We start from the raw sequence: 21,182 nt of genomic DNA, 5'->3' as shown, positions 1-21,182 counted from the left end.
GGTATATTATGCATGTTCTATTTGAGTGGACATTCATCAATAAATTGTTACGTGGCTATCGATAAACACTGAACCATATCAGAGTAACACCGATTACTTATTATAATTTTTTTGTTCAATTATAGAAATATTAAAACTTATTTTGTTCGTTTTTTTTTCTGTCACTCAAATAAGTTAAACTACGTCTAAAAAATTTGATTCATAAAAAAAAATGTTGATTCATCTTAGTTTTTAATATTATGAAAGTCATTATTCAGATCAGTTAAAAAATGCATTTTATTAAACAGCACCATAATAGTATCACTCCATCAGCAATAGAAAAAACTAAAAAGTATAAAGAATAGATAAATTTTGGTCGAACATATAGATAAACTTTAATATGTGTTTTCACAAATTACGATAAACGTCAATTAAGAAGAAAAAGAAACACATTTGAGCAATCAATATCATTTTATACATGATTGTATTTGTTTTAAGGGGCCTTTATACCTACATATGTTTTTTTCTGTATATAAACCACATAATATAGAAACAATGATATTCCGTATTTTTATGATTACGACTATCTGATTGAGTTTAGAGTAAAGCCACCTATTATATATTTTATGAAGAACAATATTTTTTGTGCGCTGACCGGATAAATTTTTAATATTTAAATTTTCGAATATTAATGGCTATAAATAATCGTACTATTTTTAAATTAAAATATACTTATATTTATGAAAAATGTAAATATTAAAAATCTATCCGGTCAATGCACAAAAAATATTGTACTTCATAAAATTTATAATAGATGTCCTTACTCTAAACTGAACCAGAGAGTCGAAATCATGGAAGTACGGAGTATTTTTGTTCTTTACTATATGGGAGATTAACAGAGAAAACAAATGTTGGTGTGGAGGACCCTTAAAACACTTTATATGTTAGTCGTTACTCGTAAATTCTGGAATTTTAGAAAAATGATATCTTTGATAAAAATAAACTAATGGACATTTTCTGGTTAACCAAAGGTTGTCATCTCGTTTAACCTTCTGCAATTGAAGTATACTGCAATTAATTGATATTGCGTTCGAATACCACATCAATGTTAAACTGGTATATTTTTAGAAACGTTTTGTTAACTATACCAGTTAACCACATATCGATGAGGAATCTTGTGGTTTGGACACAACTATGTGAAATATTATGATTATGATCAACATTTTATAATACGAAAAATAAAACAGTAGTTTCGGTAAGAAGCGAGCAAAAATAATATAATTACTTATATAATATAGTAGAAACTAGGGTATTTATGTGCATCTTCATTATAAATCCTTGTTTATTTCCAAGTTTTTTTATTATTGTTTAATATTATATTGGTAAAAATATAAGGTTTGTTATCCTAAGTTCATTAAATATTATCATTCTTAATAAAAAAAAAACCATTATTTAAAATGTTCATTTTTCTATAGTAGATAGCAGATACTTATAAATACAAAATTATATAGAAAATAGTATAGAACTAAAATATATTCATTATACTTTTAGCAGAAGGGGAAAAAAATGTAATCGATAGTCATCTTTTACAACCTTCTTAATATTTAGGCAAATATAATTTCAGCTTATGAGTTATGATGTAAAATCATTTAAAGTTTAAATATGTGAAGGGATATAAGGCCCGATAGGGGTACCCTAAAAATAGCCCACTTGTCAAATTATTAAAACTTTAAAGTTTAAATAAGTTGTGGGTGCCTAGTTTATTTTTAAATACTTGTTTGAAATTGTATTTTTATAAATCCAAATAATTGAAATAGTATTCTACCTAACCTGTATTTAGTCATTCAAAAGAAAATAAAACTCACCTGATAAAAAATATAAAATTATTTTTAAAAATGTTGTTTTAAACACCTTAAAACTAGGCAAAAGAAGTATTTTCAGAGTATGTGTTTTCTGAAATAATGAATGTTCTATGTTAAATAGATCATCCAGTATTGATAAACAAAAAAGTTTTATAGTAAAAAAATTATATAGAATTTTCAGATAGACGTTTCAATTATTTTGTTCAATAGAGATGAAAATAACTAGTTTGACATTTATATTTACGCTATGCTTATGAACTATCAAGTATTATTTTAAAAATATTTTTAAGATAGTTGATTTAGTTATAAATAAACATCATGATATATCAACAACAAGCGACAATAAATCAGACTACGTGTAACAATACTACTTCTCCGCTTTCATCATTTATTGATATTTACAAATTCTGCAAAATATAATAATACTATATTAAAATATATATTATATAATTATCAACATAAAATGACTTATTTTAACTACTCGTTTGAATATCGATTAGGAAACATAAACATTGGAAAAAAAAAAATAGAGAATTAGAAACGTAATTAGAGATAGAATTGACAAACAAATTAAACAGCATATGGCTTAAGTGCCCACCTTGAAATTTATCTGATGTTACACTTGTGAGGTTAGAGTGAGTGTTATGAATTTGTACAAACTGTTTCCTATCAGAAAGGTAGGACCTAAACCAAGATAGAAGCGAATTACCCATTCCTTTATATAAACATAATGATAATATTAAGGCATTGTTTACATGAGATTCTTTATGTAAATACACGCGATAATGTAAGCTTAATAACATTTATAGTAATAATATATTTCCTGAATACTTTTGCACAAATCCAATAGAATTGTGATGTGTCCCGGAAGAGTAGCTTTGTACAATTCCACTTACACCGCCCGAGCGAACGGTACTACCTAGGCCCTCATAAACTCGACATTTGTATTAGTATATTATTATAAATCATATTATTATACATAGCTGCCGGTGCGAAATATACTTATAACACAATTAACTGTGCACGGCTCGTTGTTAATGTAAAAACGCCAACAATAATATAAATTATAACATTGGCACGCACTCATTCACACACATAATATATTTGATGTTGTGCTGTCTTTAATGCTTATTTTATAAACAATAACAAACTCTATGCGTTTATGGTTTAGAACTCGAATATCTGAAATAAAAGGCTCAGAGAGAGAAAGAAAGAGACATTAAGTTGCTTACTATTTTGTTTTTCAATATAATTCCGGTATTTATTTACTTTTTGATTAATATCTTAGTTACATTAGTGCTATAAAACTTATTCAATAAATTAAAAAAAAAAACAATAAACAATAAACTTAATTAATACAATACTGTGCTTATTGACAAATAATAATGAATATGATAGGTTATAAATTATAATATTTATTTATTTATTTATATCAATTAACGGGCATTATGCTGTAACCACTTTTAGATAAAGTCCCAAGACTATTTTAACGGTACCAAAATATATTCGATAAGCTCCAATAACTAGCTCACTTCCACTTGGTGTTTTTGAAAACAAAATTGTATGAGACTTTTAGTAACAAAAAGTAACTTTAAAGAAAGAAAAACAATTAGAAAAATGAAATTAGATTACAACAAGTTTAAAATAAAATGTTTTGATGGGTAATTTTTGTATAGGTTCTTATCGTTCTTAACTTTTCACTCATCAGTGTTAATGCCAAAACTATGCACTCGTATGTTAAGATTTTTTTAAAGTGGTATTATTCATGACCGATACTACTCATCTCCTTTAACTTTTATAATATACAGCTCTAAAATTTATAAATCCACCCTTTAAATAAAAAAAAAAAAAACATTGCATAATACTACAAAACTATAGTAAAATATCATAATATAATATTAATGTATAAAGCATTAAAGCACCGAGTACCACCATAAGTCGTCGTTCCTACCACTGCGCTCCGAGCAAGCCGAACGGAGCAGTTGGCAGAGTATTATCGTGTCGTAAAGTGGACCAAAAGCCACTTAATAAAAGCGTTTATTATCTAAATACTTTTATTTATTACACCAAAAATTGATAATGTAGAACACCCGCAATCATTCGGTTAATTTACCGGTTACGCGCGTCTGTTATTACGATCTCGATTACAGTCCGTGATATTATATATCTATTATTATAATAACACGGTCGAGCAGGGGAAAACAAAAACAAAAAAAAAACCGTCTCTCTCGCATAATGTTTGGCCTAATAATATTATAATATACCACCGACCTCGAGCAGCAAACACGCGCTCACTTCATTCGTGAAAACGACAGCTCAGCGATGGCATAAAATGTATAGTACGCCCCAGCACCAATTGTGTGTAGTAGATTATAATAGTTTTTTTTTTTTTTTACAACTGTCCGAGTTTTTTTAAATTATTTTATTTCCACACGTTTAGTTTATTTAAAAACGTGCTAACATTTGATGAGTTATCATATCGCCGAGTAAAATAATATATATATAATGTATCTACATTATATTTGGCAATCGAGATCAGAAACATCAGTAGCAATAATAACAAAGTCTGCTATACTTTAACAAAAATTGTATAATTATTAATTATCAAAAATTAATTTCATAACACATTCTACATACCTATTATATAAAAACGTATTATTGATTAGATGATAAAATATGGCAAAAAATTGGGTACACTAATCTAACACATACAAGAATTTGATGACAGGACAAGATCAACCTCTCTCTGACTCATGTGCCATACCAGGTACATATCTTCACCGAATATCTCAAATAACGAGAATTCCGAGAAAATCCCTGTAGCATCTTAGTGAATTTCTTGCATCAAATCCAGAAACCATTTCTGTTCACAAAATGTTTACAACGATTAATAATTATTAACGGAATTATAGTATTAAATTTAAGCTATCATTATTTTATCATACATGTATCATTGATTTCATATAACTATAACATCTACATTGAATTACGAACTTAAATCGCAGTATTTCAGATTTAAGTAAACGCCATCATATTTGTTATTAGCACGTATTTATACATAATAATAATGAAAAAAAAAATGATTATTAATTATCATATTACATACTCTGGCTTCATAATAACTACATAGGTATTAATTATATTATATGACATACATCATAATACTATATTATTATATGGTTATTAGTTAGTAACGTTAACCTTTATTTTATGTACCTAAGTATTATTTTGATAACGAACTATATAATATTATAGAGTGAACCGTGTATTTAAATGGAAAATTTGTATTTTTAAGTGACAAATTGAAAATATTTCATACTTTTAAGTATGTAAAGGAATACCTGCTTTTTAAACTAGCTGTATCTAGATCTTATTATATTATGTACCTATCGGTAATGTTGCCGAAAAACATCAAAAACATATTAATTTACTCAATTCTGTTGTATTTTTAAACCAAAATGTTAAGTATTTGGTTAAGTATCTACGTCAAATTTTTATAACTTTTTATATTATTTTTCAATCAAAACTACCCTTTAATTTGGGTTCTAAAATCTAACAACTCGTCTTACGAATCACGTCTCGTTATAGTTATAGGTAGCAATAACAATATTTTCATCAGAACTTGGAATTTACTCTGATCACGTTAGATTGTAGACATAATTTTATATTCACGGAACGACCTTTATTATTAAGAATAAAAGTGTATACGGTTTATTCGTTTGTACATTTCATAAAATTTGTTTATAAAAATAAGTTATAGTAATATGAATAAATAATTAGAGATATCGCAATCTAAATACACAATACCTACACATACATCATCATGTAAATTATTTTCATAGCTTTTTTAGCATATATCCTAATGGTAGATAGCTGAATATGTTCGAGTAAGGACATTTATTTACATAATTCATTTGTCACATATAGGTTTGTTTAGTTTTGAACGAACTAAATTAAATATATGGTAATTTAAATTCGGGTTGCTAGTTATTCCAACATAAATAAAATAAACTCGTCGTCATATGATAACGATATTTCAATTATCTACTGAGTGTCATATTCAGTACTATTATATGATTTAAAATACAAATGTGAATATCTGTGAAACCGTTCCAAAATTCTTTTTTTTTTCACTGGAGCACCCAGACTTTTGGAATCCGGCACTGGTTTTACGTATCTATTTCATCCGTATAGCGTTGTGGCAAAAGTTTTATGTCACTTTATAACTTAATACTCAATAATTCAAATCTAAAGAGTAAAAGTTACTTACACGATATATAACTACCTACCAAACAACCAAACATCTAAAGATATAGTGATATAGTTTATTAAAAACATCTAGATTTTAATCCAATTATTAAGGATTTTATTATAAAAAAAAAATATTACACGTTGAAAGATTTGAGTTAAAATGTTTACAAAAAATTCACATTAAACAACAAATATAATATGTATTTCATTCAATAAAAATATTAGTTATATTATTTAGCTTATTTAAATACTTATTCAATTAACATGATGATTAATGAACAGTAATATATAATACAAATTAAAATTGCATCACTCAAGTGTCCAATTATTAAGATCTTAAGTTAAAAAAAATATATATCAAAAAGATTATTATTTAATGATTTTTTTAATCCAATACTATAATAGAAACACAAAACTAAAAATAACGAACAATTAACGGGATGCCTTCTATTTTATAACTAACGAGATTAGTTTATTACTTCCCGTGAAATAGTATAAGATTTTATTATATGTAATTTAGGTTAGCACAATAAAATTATTTTGAATTATCTTCTTGAATATATATTGTTATGCCAATTCATATAATATTTTATTGTATGTTGTACAGTAAATTATTAAAAGCTGTATAATATTATTAAGTTCGCTTGAACAATAATGTATTACATATTAAATAAATCATACATATATTTTTTTCCTTCGAATGCATAAGTAGTTTATAGTTTTAACCAATCGATCAATTTTTAAAAATGTAAGATCATGAAAATGTTAACACTTATTCAAAATTATGATGCAAATATAATAATATAATATAATAATTTAAAATTGCATCCTTCCTTAGGCTTCTTATAACTTTTATCTATTGGTGTGTAGTGTACACTTGATTTGTATTTCTAATCTTCCTGGGTACTCGAAATCATTATTTATATCAATCTATTATAGTTCCAAAACTTAATTCAATTTAATTAGAGACTTTTTTCCACACAACTATATTTAAAATATATTTTTTAAGATAAAATAAGTTAAAATGTTATTTTTTATTTTTATCTACATGTATCTACTTATTTTAACTAGGAAAATAAATAACTCACTCCATTCATGTTTTTTAATATAATGTTGCACATATTTTTATTATGTTTTTGGGTGTAGATTGCATATTCTCTAATAAAATTATACACATAAAAAAAAAAATTTAGTTTATCATTATTATAGTTTAAATAGAGTTTGTTAGAGGTAACCGAAAATTATAAATAGTTGATCTATATTAAATATATATTTTGAGTGTTTGCAAAAGAAAAAGCTGTCAATTAAAATATAATATTGAGTAAAGACAAGCTGTCCAATATGAAATATTATTACGAGTCATAAAACAAGAATAATACATAACATAGAATATTTAGAGAATATGAAATTTTTTTAAATAAAATCAATTTTTTATACAATTTGCACAAAAAGTTGGAAAAAATATTTTTTAATCGAAATTAAGGATGACAAACAATCGATAATGAGATACTTTAACACATAATCTATACGTTTTCAAATAGTTTTGCTCACGATTTAGGTATTTTCTAAAATAAAAAGTGAAATACATATTATATAAAAAATTTATTAGGAAGTTAAGTTTAATATGGTTATTTTTTATGTAGCTTTAACTCATTCATTCATCGTATAAAAACTAAATCATAATTATGGAAAAATAATAAAAAACATTTTAATCAGAAAACATCAAATTTGATAAAATATTTTTTTCCAATGAATTCATTATAAAAATTATTGATATACCTAGGTAAAATATAATTACAAAATATTGAAGAAAATTAGAAAAATCCTTTTCGAAAATGTGTTTGGATTCTGAATGAAATGAGAAATGACTTTGTTTTGTTTTTTTCTATAAACGTTTTCTCGGATATAAGGTGTGCTTTAAAAGTTTCATATAGCACTTTATAAATCGGAAATTGAATCTAAATTAACTTTGAAAAGGTCCTTTTATGATTCTCAGTAGTCTTTTTAAATTTAAGAAAAATCTTGAAAAAATAATTTTGGTAGAAACAACAGCAAGCATGCTTTGTATAAAATATTTTTTTTATAAACAATGGTTTAAAATTGGTTTTTAATTTAATATTATTACAAATAAATAACTATTTAAATAACTATATTATCTTGCCAACGTTCCTAAAATGATGCAAGTCCCTGATTACAAATCATTTTCTGAATTCCTGTTATTTTTTTAAATTTGTACTGTTTTCTGAAATATGCTTGTAAATATATTAAATATTGTATAAATTAAAAAAATGTACACAATATCGTTTATATAATTTATTTTTCTGCAAATTCTATATTATGGCCTTTAATGGTGTGACATTGAGATTCAAAATATACAATTTTTATTTTCAATTTTAAAATTTCAAAATTGAATATCATAATAATGTATAGATTTTATGAATATTTTATAAATATCGTTCTTGAATTTAAATACCTGTAAAATCCAACTTTTATTAAACGGTTGTTTTATAATAATACAATACACAGACTTTTTTTACGGGATATGAGTGGTTGGTTATCTTGATTGATTCTCTTTGTGACAACATTTAATAACAATGTTATGTATAACCATATATAATTAGTATATTTCCCCTCATTTTTTGAACCGTGAACTTGAGAATGAATCCCTTTCATATTTCATCCACCCCGGTGTCGTTAAACGTATAAAATTGGTTTATTATAATACTATAAATTATGACTGTCACATAAATACACTGCCATCGTTTAAAAAAAAAATATAAATACGCATATGATATTATGGTGAGACACAGACGAAAAATTAAACCTCGATGTGTGGCAGAACATATTGTGAGTGATGTGTAAAAACTGTAAAAATTCTTCAGGTTGAAACAATTTGATTAAGTAAAGTGCATGTAACAAATCTCAGAAAACTTAAACCTGGGTTCGGATATTTAATGCTATTTATAGTCATCGTATAATAGCATTATACATTTGTACACGGAAAACGTATATACTATTCATTCATGGACTACTTCAAAAACTCGTAGCAAAACGACTACCATTTTTTTCGACATAGTTATTATTGATGCGTGAAAGAAATGCCAATGTTTTTTCTATATTTTCATATACTTGGTATGGAACATCGAAAAGGAAATAACAATAAGAACAGACGCTACGGCGCCGCTATAAAATTTTCTAACGACTAGCCGCCTCGATGGACGGACGCATCAAGCGGGACCGGATGGAAGGGATAGCAGGGCATTTTTTACCATTATTTTATTTTATTTGATACTTTTTTTTTTTTATATGTATATATATTCATATATAATATACATTCGAATGAAAATTGTTATTATTTAAGGGTGTGCCCGGTCGATGCCGATTTGGCCGGGAATCAAATGAAACGGACCGGGTGAACTGCGTGCGGTGGCGGCGAATGAATGGGGCGATAAATAATATCTACGCAATATCAGCCCCGGTAGAGTATGAATAATTGTAAGTTGCACATCATGTGCATGAGCGATTGGGTCGAAAAGAAAGACGAAGGGTGGCGAACCACAACTGTTCTGTACACGCTGTGGATGTGTCAAAATATGAGCAATATGCATCACCACTGCAGACAAAATAATATATATGTTCTAAAACTTTCTGTCCGATTCTAAGACACTGGGAAATGAATCGTAGAACGATTATCATCAAATATTTATAATGGATCAAAAAATTGTATCATTGCCTAGTACGTTATAGATAATAATTCTAATATAATTCGTAATATTTCAGGTTTCTTATTCAATTAAGTATTTATAAGATATTGTTATTAAATTAGGCAACTATTATTATTCGTCAAATATTATTATATATAATACATGATTTAACGATAAATCAATTTTATATTTTTTATATCTATATTTACAATATTTTACATCTACTTAAATACTTACACGACTTTTGACCTTATAACAAAAAACTATAATAGTTTAATGTTTTTTTCACAATAGATTTTGTTTTATTTTCATAGATTTATAGAAATATTTTATGTTTAGAAGTGAAGCGTGTCTTTAAACTGTATGTCTGATTAATCGATTGATGGATTAAATAAATTTGACATTGGGAGTTCATTTTTTAAAACATTATTTGGTTAATTTTAATAATAATTTTAAAATCTAGATTGGATAAAGTAATGGAAATAATATTATAATTCCTTTTAGTTAAGTTTATCAAACTTTAAACTATTTAAACTAGAATGAACTTTTAAATGTAATTTAATAAACTGATAATAAACTCGAAATAATAACATATTTTATATTATTATTGTGAAAAGCTTTCAAATAAAACTTTTTTTTCAATGTACTTATTTATATGTTTGTTAATATAATATTCCCAATAATTGACAGTTGTAGTGATTCTGTCATTGTTTTAATGTTAAGATTATATTTTGTGTGATATAGTTTTTTTTTTACAATCAATAATGTATAAATTTTGCTATAGTACCATATTATAATCTATACAATGATCATGCAATCGTCAAAATTTAGGTTCGTTTTCGTCAAACATAATAATATTATTATCTCAGATTCTCGGATATAAAATTGAGTAGAACGAAAATAACTTTATATTTATCTCGAATGGTTGATAAGATTATGTTCTTCCTACTTTCTTGTCTAATAAAATTTACATAAATTAAATAAACTATTTGAATGTAATAGATTTATTAAGACACATCGAATTTTAATACAACGGATTTCATGTCTTTCGCTGGTACTATATTGTAATATGTGTACTCACATTAAATATTATGGTTGATCCGTTAAGTCTATTTCGACGTTACAAATAATCAGTTGATGGATGTAATAGGGTTAATTAATACATTATTATTATGTTTGGTTGATTTTGTAACAATGTGAGAACAACAGCACTTAACTTGTTATATCGTAAGTAATTTTCATTTAATAGTATATATAAGACATTACCTTAGAACTTATTTTAACTATAATAATACGAAAAATATATATGATTACTATGGTTTTATGGATAATAATTATCGTTTCATCATGTATTTATTAAATGATAGAAAGACATGTTAGCATATGATGTATCTGTTTAGCTTAAGTGTAACATAAAAAATTTACGTATCTGCCCTAATCTTTGTTAGAGTACATTATATAATTTTTTAATTTTAATTCATATTTGATAGTATGTATATTAAAATTTGAAATTTCATAATGTTTGAATTAAAATTATCAACATCAATCTAGTCTTACATCTATTCACAATCCAAGCAATAATTATATACATGTTTATTATTTTTTTTTGTCTGTATACAGCATTATTTGTTCGATTCTAAACAAAGTGATGAATCCAAGACAGTATATAAAGGGGGGTTTTGGGGATTCACCCCCCCCCCCCCCAAAAAAAATATTTTAAAGTTAATAAATGTATTGTATATAAGTTGTTTTCTTTTTTAATTACCTACCTAAACTGCTAATATTATTTGATTTGCACATTAACAGATAAGAAAACTTTAAAATTTCATAGAATATATTTTATCATGTTTAAATCTAGACAGATCTAAATTACGTAGGTATACTATAAGAAAAATATTTTTTTTCTTTTTAATAATAAACTATTTAACAATTTTTAAACTTTCACAATGGTATAATTTTGCATAAATAGTCTTTAATTTTAAAATTTTAACATACAAACGTTATGTCAAATGTATACAATTCAGCCAAGCATTGGAAATTAACAAAATGGTATTAACGAGCTTTGTAAAGAGAAACGCGATTAATTATTAAACAATCGATGATATGACAAAACCATTTAAAATAGTATAAACTACAAACTGGGCGTAAAAAAATATTCACAACTAAATCATTAATGAAAACATACAGCAAATTTGGTCAAAAATCGAATACCATATAACATATTTAATGGATACAGTGCACATTGTATATCGAACACGATCAACCCATTATTTAAGTATCTATAATTTATATATTATTTATATGACCTGTACGTCGACCAGGAAGGCGACTGTTGTAGTTGATTGAACAACGGTGATTTCATTATACAGCGTTTAAAGTAATGACATAATGTTTATGTAAATTCAAATAATGAAAGTTTCAACAATATATTAAATTGTTTTTAAAAACAATAATTAGACAATATTATTATCAATAGAGCTTGTGATATAAAGATTATAAAGTTGCGTGAAGTACTATAGAATTAAATATTTATATATAATAATAAGTACATATTATTATAAAAATACATTATTTTGTGAAATTAGTCTTAGTCATCAGTGCTAGTGGGAGGATTTAGGAGACTATGAGCAATACTATGTTTAATATTGATTAATAAATCGCAAATACCAATTTACTACTACATTCAGGCAGGTACACCAAAAAAATTTCCGGGGGAGGGGTGGGGGCTATAAAAAAATTTACAATAATCAATATTTATCGATGAAGTATGATATAAATAAACTACATAACTATTAATTTTCGGGAGAGGGGGAGATTGAATCCCCAACCACCCTTGTATATGTGCCTGACTACATTAATTTATAAATTTGTAATCTTTATTTACATATTTTTTTCTGCAATTAATCAGATAATCAGATGACAAATTATCAAATATTGCTAATAACAATAAACTGACAGAAGACGAAAACGAATAAATTTAATCGAAAATAATATTGTAAACAAAGAACAAACAAGTAAATATACGCTGGTAGACGATTATATTATTTATATGTAACAATATTACTGTAATATTGCCTGAAGTTGGCACTAAAGCAGTCTTGTTTTAAATTTTAATTTACGTTCAAAGTTATGAACAGATATTTTTTCTTGTTTATTTTCTTCGATTGCCTATTTATGGAAATTTTTTTATTAATTATTCTAATATTTTAAAGGTACTTATATGCAATTAAATTATTTTAATTTGAACATATTTTTCTTAAATTATTCTCAACTACTGCACAGTTTATTTATTGACTACTACAAATTTTATAATTAAAAAAAGCTTATAAATAATGACTGCGCCAGTGTATTCTGAAACTTGATAATATTAGAACAATAAAAATTGTATTGAAAAACACAAAAATACAAAGTTCTAATAAAACTAATAGTTGTATTATATTTTTAAAAAATAAAAAATAAATTTTGTAAAATTTGTTCCATATAACCAGTAATTACCACGATCTATATACGAGAAAAAAAAATGTCCTCATCATGCCAAATTGTATGTTTTTATAGGGGTAGGTACACGGAAATCAGGAAGATAAACAATTCGTGAGTGTTACCTTATCATGAAATCGTGAATGGGGCTTACAGAATATAATAAAAATACAAATGACGATTTAATATCGAATCATGCTATATTCTAGACTTCGAGAACATATCATTGTCAGTAGAATAAAAAATAAAAATCCTTTTTTTGTGCACGGAATTCTCTGTAGAAAAAAAAGAATAATAGTAACAACCAACATTCTTATCGAGATTGAGATATTTCAATAATACAATTGAACGCGCAGAGCTCAGCAGTTACACGTAATAGACGATTTGTGTGCCGATAATATAATTATGATAATTCAACTATTGTGTTGTTTGATGTGTAACACTGTTGCATTCACTGATAAAATAATTCAATTTAATATATTATTTATTGTTCACTATGATTTTTAATCACACAAAATAGAAACAAATACATTTTACGAATCAAATAATTCAAAAATAATTACAAACAATTCTACAATAATGCTACATTTTTTCGAAAAAAATGTTAAGTCATTATTATGCTATATTGGCTTTGCCATCACAAAATTGGTAGTAGGATCATAAATAATAATATATATGTATTATTGGCTTACTTGTGTGAATAGTTGTAACTGTTGAGTTGTGTTAATTTAGATTCTGGAAACTATAAAAAAAAAATTGAATTTAAAATAATTATTGTCTATTATATTGCGTATTATTTTAGTACATTATACATATTTCGAAGAAATTTCATATTGTTTTATTGATATCGTTATAATGGTATATTATAGGTAATTCATCACAAAATGTTGAGTCAAAACCTAATTCAATAAAATATATCTCAAAATATGCCATTCGAATACGATATTATTCTACTAAAACAATCAAATTTGGTGCAAATTAATATTTTAATTATGATTTTAATAAGTTAATTAAAAATAAGTATCGATTTAAAAAAAATATAGTTATAAGTTATAACTTATGAGTTTTTTTTTCATTTTTTCAATACGCTGTTTACTTAAAATGGAGGTATTCATTTTTAAATCTCCTTTGTACATTCATATAAAATATCACAGAAAAATGAATGAACTCTGTTTAAGAGTGAAGTTTAATAACTAAATAAAAAAAAAAGTGTCAATTTATTTCATGTTTCTATTTTAAGACGTTATTATATTCTATAAAAAATTAAAATGAATTAAAATTAGAAAGACACGGATTATATTATAATGATGTACATATTTTTAAAAACAAAATATAATTATTATTTATTGTATGATATTTATTTAATTAAAATACTTAAGTACGTTCTGAGGTTGTAAAATAGTTATATTATGATGTACAATGCATCGTACACTTGAATTGAAAAAAAAAAAGTTACCAACCCGAATCTATAAATTAGTATACTATTTTGGACAATAGCGGTATTCACTATTTATTTATAGAAAAATAATTACGAATCCAATACACGCGTACAGAAATTACAATTAATGACGGACGGTTCACACGTGATCGTCAAACGTTTGTAGGGCGGCTAACCGTATTATGGTTTAATGATATATAATAATATATATATATACATTATACAAGTAAAGCGATAAGATACATGTGTTACAAATTTACAATGATTTTCTATGGGCATGGGCCACCATTCTCTAGATTAACAATTGCAAACGGTCTTTATTTTCGATTTTTTTTTTTTTACCTAACACTAGCTTCAACGACAGAGGCCATTAGCTTTACATAATATTTACAGGATTGTTTACTTTTTTACTTTTGAAAATATGTTTTATACGTTGAACAATAATATTGGTTTTCATAATTTATTGACCACTATAGAGAATACGCGTGTTTAACAATGTTTTCATACAGAGTTTAGTTTGTTTTTGTTTTTCGAGTCATTATTTCAAATCACATGCTAAGTACCGCTAACAATACAACGCATTAACCACAGTCTACATAATTTATGAACGATAACACACTACTTCCTGTGACATTGCAAAATCAATCAAGGAGATTCTGGCAGATATCAGCATTAACATTATCAATATTTAAATTACATTAAAATATATAATTTAACAGTGATGTGATAAATAAATATTTTATTCAACAAAATGTGTTTAATGTATCAATTTAAATTGCTTTTATTATAAATTATACCAACGTAATCTAAAACATGTGTTTGTAAAACATATTATTTTATTTTTCAATATTGAATGTGTTATAACAATTTGGTTCTTCACTAATATATGTAAAAACTTTGATTGTAGTATGCAATTTATTATTACAGATAAAATTGATCATGCTATTTGTTAACATAATGTATCCATTAACATATTATATACATACTATAGGTATAACAGAACTTTTTAAATAAATCTTAATAATTTATTTTAGTTAAAAAACATAAAAATACCCACTCCAATGATACTAAGAGGATTATTAGACATTTAAAATAACATTTACTTGGAATTTTCTAACTATTTCATAATACTGTACTAAAATAGTGCAATATACTCACCCAATAGATGAATAACTATAGTTTTTTTTTTTAATTTTGTGTTGAACATATGACTTATTACTTAGATATCAGTTTAGGCTTTAGTTTAATATATTTTGTCGATTGGTCATATTAAAGTACATATTATACTAAACTTGTATGTAGAACCCTATGAAGAAAATCGAATACAAAATATTCTTTTAACTTTAAAATATAATAACTATAATAAGTTGAGATAACGAAAAAACTAAAAGGTTTAATCTATTGTAAATTTAAAACAAATCATGATTGTTTTTAGATAAAAAAAAATTAAATTGAGGATTGGTATTTAATGATTCTTAGCAGAGATATTTACGGAGGTATACCTAGTAGTATATAAGCCTATACAACCAAGTAAATTTAATTATGTTTTTTTTTTTTTTTTTTTTTTTTTAATATGCTGTTAAAGTAATTTATTTTGAAATTTCAATTTTTTTGTAAGGTGAATATCACCTTACCAAAAATAATGTGAATATTTATTTTATATAAAATAAATACCATATTAACCTTACCAAATTAAATACCATAAGATTTATTTAAGTATTTTAAAAATATCTTTACGTATAATATAATTCATAATAAAGTAAAAATTTTAAATTCTCGTTAATAGGTAATATGTAATTTTGTCCATATTTTAATTCAAAATATCTATAAAAAATAATGACGATTATTTATTTTTTAATTGATTTATGAACTAATTGTGAAGAATATCCTATTATTTGTTTAAACCTTAGCAAATTGAAGAACGAAATGACATTTTTATAAAATTATTTCTTCACAATAGGTATTAGTTGTCAGTAAATTTTTGGAATTCAATAAATACAATTTAAATTAACTTTAAATGGAATAAAAATAACTCTTTTAATACGACCGAAATAAATGCAGTATTGTTCTTTAAAAACAAAATAGTTGTAATATGATGTTTAGTCTAACGTTTTCTATAGTATTGTTTCATCCAAGAAAAATACAGTTTTCTAAAATAAATTGATATGAAATAAATAGAAACTAATTAAATAATTTAGAAAAATAATGCGTGCAATAATATTATATAGGTACCTACTATGTTTTTTTTTTTTTTTGCCAACAAGTACTATTTCAAATACATTTTAGTACCTAATGTTATATTTTATTTAATGGAATTTAATTAGATATTATGGCGTTTTAATCAAATATCTATTTTATATTTTGTTCTTGTGTTTTATTTTCAAAATAAAAAGAATAATCTTTTACGAATTCAATTATTAGATACAATATTATGATTAAAATTTATATATTTGTTTTAATACAAACTTCTGAAAACTACTCCAATCTTTTTCTCGACTTTTTTTGTCCTTGAACGAAATTTTCTCTTACTTGGTGTCACGTCAGTATACTTAGTTTTATTTAATATTATTACATTTTGTTTGTTAATAAAAAAAAAATTATCTTTTTGAGATTTTTTTTTTTTGGTGTTTACAAGCCATTAAGGATTTTTGCCACTTTAATGAGTTCACTCTTAACTCCCCGATCATCGGTGTCTTCAATTCTTGTAGTTACTAGGTTTTCCAAATCTTTGTTAACTATCAATAACCAATGTTGGCGCGGTCTTTCTCTTGGTATTTTTCCCTTGGTTTTGTTAATCAATACCTTATGTATGAGTTTTTCCTTTGCCCGCTATACATAATCTCCCCTCTCTAGTCTTATACATTTCAGATATTATGTTTGTATATTTGGCCGATTGAAAATTCATTCAATCTCTTTATTTTTCCTTCCCTTTGTAATTTCTTGATTTCGAATTTAGTGTGGGACGATATATTTTCACGAGTCTCAGCCTTATTTCGTTATGCATATTATTTTTTTGGTTTATATTAACTACCAAATATTTGAAGTTTTCAGCCTATTCGAATGAGGAGATTTCCACTCAAAGATTTTGCTTAACCGTCGGCTTTTTCGTAATAAGCTTGTATTTTGTTTTATTTTCATTTATTTAAAGTCCAATTTTTTAAAAATCTTTTCTTATATATCAATCGTGCTTAATATAAAATATGTTTTATATTCTCCGAAAAAGACGATATCATTTGCATACGCCAACAGCGTATTCTTTCCGATTACGTCAATTTCCTTGCTGTTTCGCACTTCTTTTACTACAGTTTCTAATGTCAAGTCAAAAAGTGCGGTGAACAGCGTGACCTTTTGCTTTAGGCCCTTTTTAACTTCAAAAGGACTTGAAGTTTCTCCAAAATAATGTATTTTGCAGAAGGTTAGTTACAATTTTTAACTATCAATTTTTTTTTGGAAAACCAAAATCTTCAAGTGCTATCCATAGTTGGTTCTTGCAGACAATGGCATCGTAAATCTGCTGAATTTCAATAAACATATAATATATATGTATGGTCGCTGGTTAATTTTTCTTTCTGGAAGCCAGATTGATTTTCACTGATTATCTATGGATATAATTTTCCGTTATGTTTACTATATATATTGATAGAGAGCAGGTATTTTGTAAGTAGTGTCCAGAAGGTTTATCCTTTAATAGTTTTCCGTATTTTTTGGATCACCTTTCCTAACGGAGGGGTATAGAATAGCTGTGTTCCAGTCATTTTCAATTACTTCACTCTTCCACGGAATAAGGTGATGAATGGATTTTAAAAGGTCTTTATCAGTAATTTTTATAAGTTCGAGTTTATATTGTCGTCTTCTGGTGCTTTGTTATTTTTAGAGACTTTACTATTGACTCAATTTTGTCCATACTAGGTTCGAGGAATTCGGGTTCAGATGTTTGATACACTAGCTTTTCATAAGACCTGTAATTAGTGTTTTGATCGGTACTATCGTTAACAAGGTTGTCGTAGTATTATTCCTTGAAGTTTTCTACAATCATTTTAGGGTTTGTTACTAGATTAATGTGTCCGTGCTTTAAAACTTTCTTTGATGCATTTACATTTTTTAAAAAATAGTTATGGATCATTTTGTATACTTTTATTTGTTTTATTTTCTGTTTTCAACCATTCTTTTATGTAGTCTTACTATTTTATTTGCTGTATTACGCAACCTGCTGCAATTTTTTGCGTTATCTTTAGTAGGGTCTTGTAACATAGTTTTTCTTGTTTCCTGAAGGTTTTAATTACTTCTTGGTATTCATCATTGAACCAATGGTTTTTCTTTCTTGATTTTCTTACACTCAGGCAGTATTCTGTTTAATTAATAAGTCTTTGATTTTTGGCCAGGTTTAGGTTGTTTTAGCTTAGTTTTGAGTTTTTGTTTGGTCATGCTTGCTGAGTTTCGCAGTTACTTTTTCTTTATAATGTTTTAATTTTGGTATCATTTTTTTCATGTCTCTATCTAACTTACCACATTTAATTTAATATTTAAATTTAATTTGTTGATGTTTATTCCACATTTTTAGGATAATAGTGTTCAAACAAAATTGTGTATAAAATGTATTAATTACAAATTCTATACTATTGTACGTTTTAAAAACACTTATATTAGTAATTTTTAACCAATCTATTCATTTTAATTGGTATTTTGATTTCATTATTAAACGAAAATAAAAAATATATTTATGTATTTTTTTAATAGAAAAGTCTAAAAAATATATATTGATTTGTCTTGTTTCAGTGAGATCCAAGATCAAGATGATCGTCACTGGTACTTTACCTTTCCAATTAAATTTATAACTCTTGGCGGATGACCTTCGTACGTTTCAGGGAAATGGTACCAAATTTGTTCATAGTTGCACTGTTTATTAATGGTAAGTTATACATCTATTTTTATACTTAAAACTACATATTTATTAATATTAATTAATTATTCTTATAATAGTCGCCCAAATATATATTTCATTTATTTATTAAAATACAAAATAGTGTAAGTAGTTGTTTCATCAAATTGGTTTTATATATAATATGATAAAAACAGTTTTTCTTTTTTTATATCCTAGCATTTTCTCTAATAATGTGTTATGTAAAAATAATTTATTTAAAATAAAGTAATATTTATCTTAATTTAAAATGAGTAGAAGATCTAAGTATGAGTTGATGATTAAATTGTATTATATAATTATATTTTCATAATATATAATATATATTTATACTATAATATAATTAATGATAAGCATAAAGAGTGTATTCATAAAAAGTATTATTTGTGGTAAAAATCATTATAAAAATATATGCATAGCTATAATTATTAAGTATTTTTTTCATTTTTTTTTGAAATTTGTTTTATCGAAACGACCATCAAGGTCTTTATCGAAGTCTTTTCGCTTGAGAGGGGTAGAGTGCGGTGTGTAGCAATTACCCCTTATCAAAGAAGAGACTAGAGAAACTATGATTTGAATATTTAAGTGTACTTAGGTAATAGAAGTTATTTTCAAGTAATTAGATTTTGCTTTTCCATTTAAAGTATTCTGCAGCAATCTAACTACTTTTTCAAATGAAAAACTATACATTTTTAGGCGGATGACTAATGTTTTCTAAACTTTGTAAAATTTTATTTAATTCAGAAGATAAGTTTTGAGATATATTTAACTCTTTGTACTAAGAATAATTTCACGGTAACACCAATTTGGTATTTATAAGGACTATGATGATTTTAAAATTATAGTCATTAATATTAATCTATTAGTATTTTAAATAGTATTATAGTAAATATTATATTTTAGTACAACACCATTATTCTAGACTATTATCGTTAATATATTTAAAAATCTTAGGAATTACTCTTAATAAATTTTTATTTTGATAAATTTAAATATTAAAAACAAATCACCTGCTTAATACCTGCTTTATTTACTATAAAAATCGTTAATTGTTATTTCAATATAAGTAGTTTATGTAACCACAGAACACTTTTTAGACTTTAACTATTATAATAACTAAATATTTGAAACTATGATCATTAAAAATACTTAAAATCACCAAATATCATAAAAAATATTGAATAAATAAAGACAAGCATGCTAAGTAAACTATAAAAATATGTAATATAGGTAGTACATTCTGAATTACCTTAGATAATCCTAAATAATACTACATTTTAATTTTTTATAACAATTTATTAAGATTTTATAAAACGCCCTATCTTCTTTTTATAAAACATTAATTATTTTATATTTTTGAATACAAATATTGTTTGTACATTGATAATTTTTGGGAGTTTTTAAGTTATTTATCATTTTTTTAAAAATATTATGTAACAAATACTGCTTAAGTATTTTGAATATTTTTACTGTCAAATTCCATGCAAAAATAATTTTCATATTTTAGTACAATACTCTCATAAAACACAGTATTCTCGTTATCTTAGAATAAT

At 25.0% G+C, this 21,182-nt stretch overlaps 1 protein-coding gene across 1 annotated transcript in view; it reads left to right on the top strand.

Moving 5' to 3' along the window:
• The window catches only part of LOC114118990 (zwei Ig domain protein zig-8-like), a 221,587-nt gene that overhangs the window by 12,833 nt on the left and 187,572 nt on the right, over window positions 1-21,182 (top strand). The window contains exon 2 of the mRNA XM_050202814.1: window positions 19,488-19,620. Coding sequence (XP_050058771.1) covers window positions 19,557-19,620 — 64 coding nt within the window. The 5' untranslated portion in view covers window positions 19,488-19,556. The remainder of the gene's footprint in view (window positions 1-19,487; window positions 19,621-21,182) is intronic.

This window comes from Aphis gossypii, chromosome 3 (genome assembly GCF_020184175.1).
Source record: "Aphis gossypii isolate Hap1 chromosome 3, ASM2018417v2, whole genome shotgun sequence".
Classification (NCBI taxonomy): Eukaryota; Metazoa; Arthropoda; class Insecta; order Hemiptera; family Aphididae; genus Aphis; species Aphis gossypii.
Note: the sequence above shows the minus strand (reverse complement) of the source record. Positions and strands in the feature narration are given on the sequence as shown.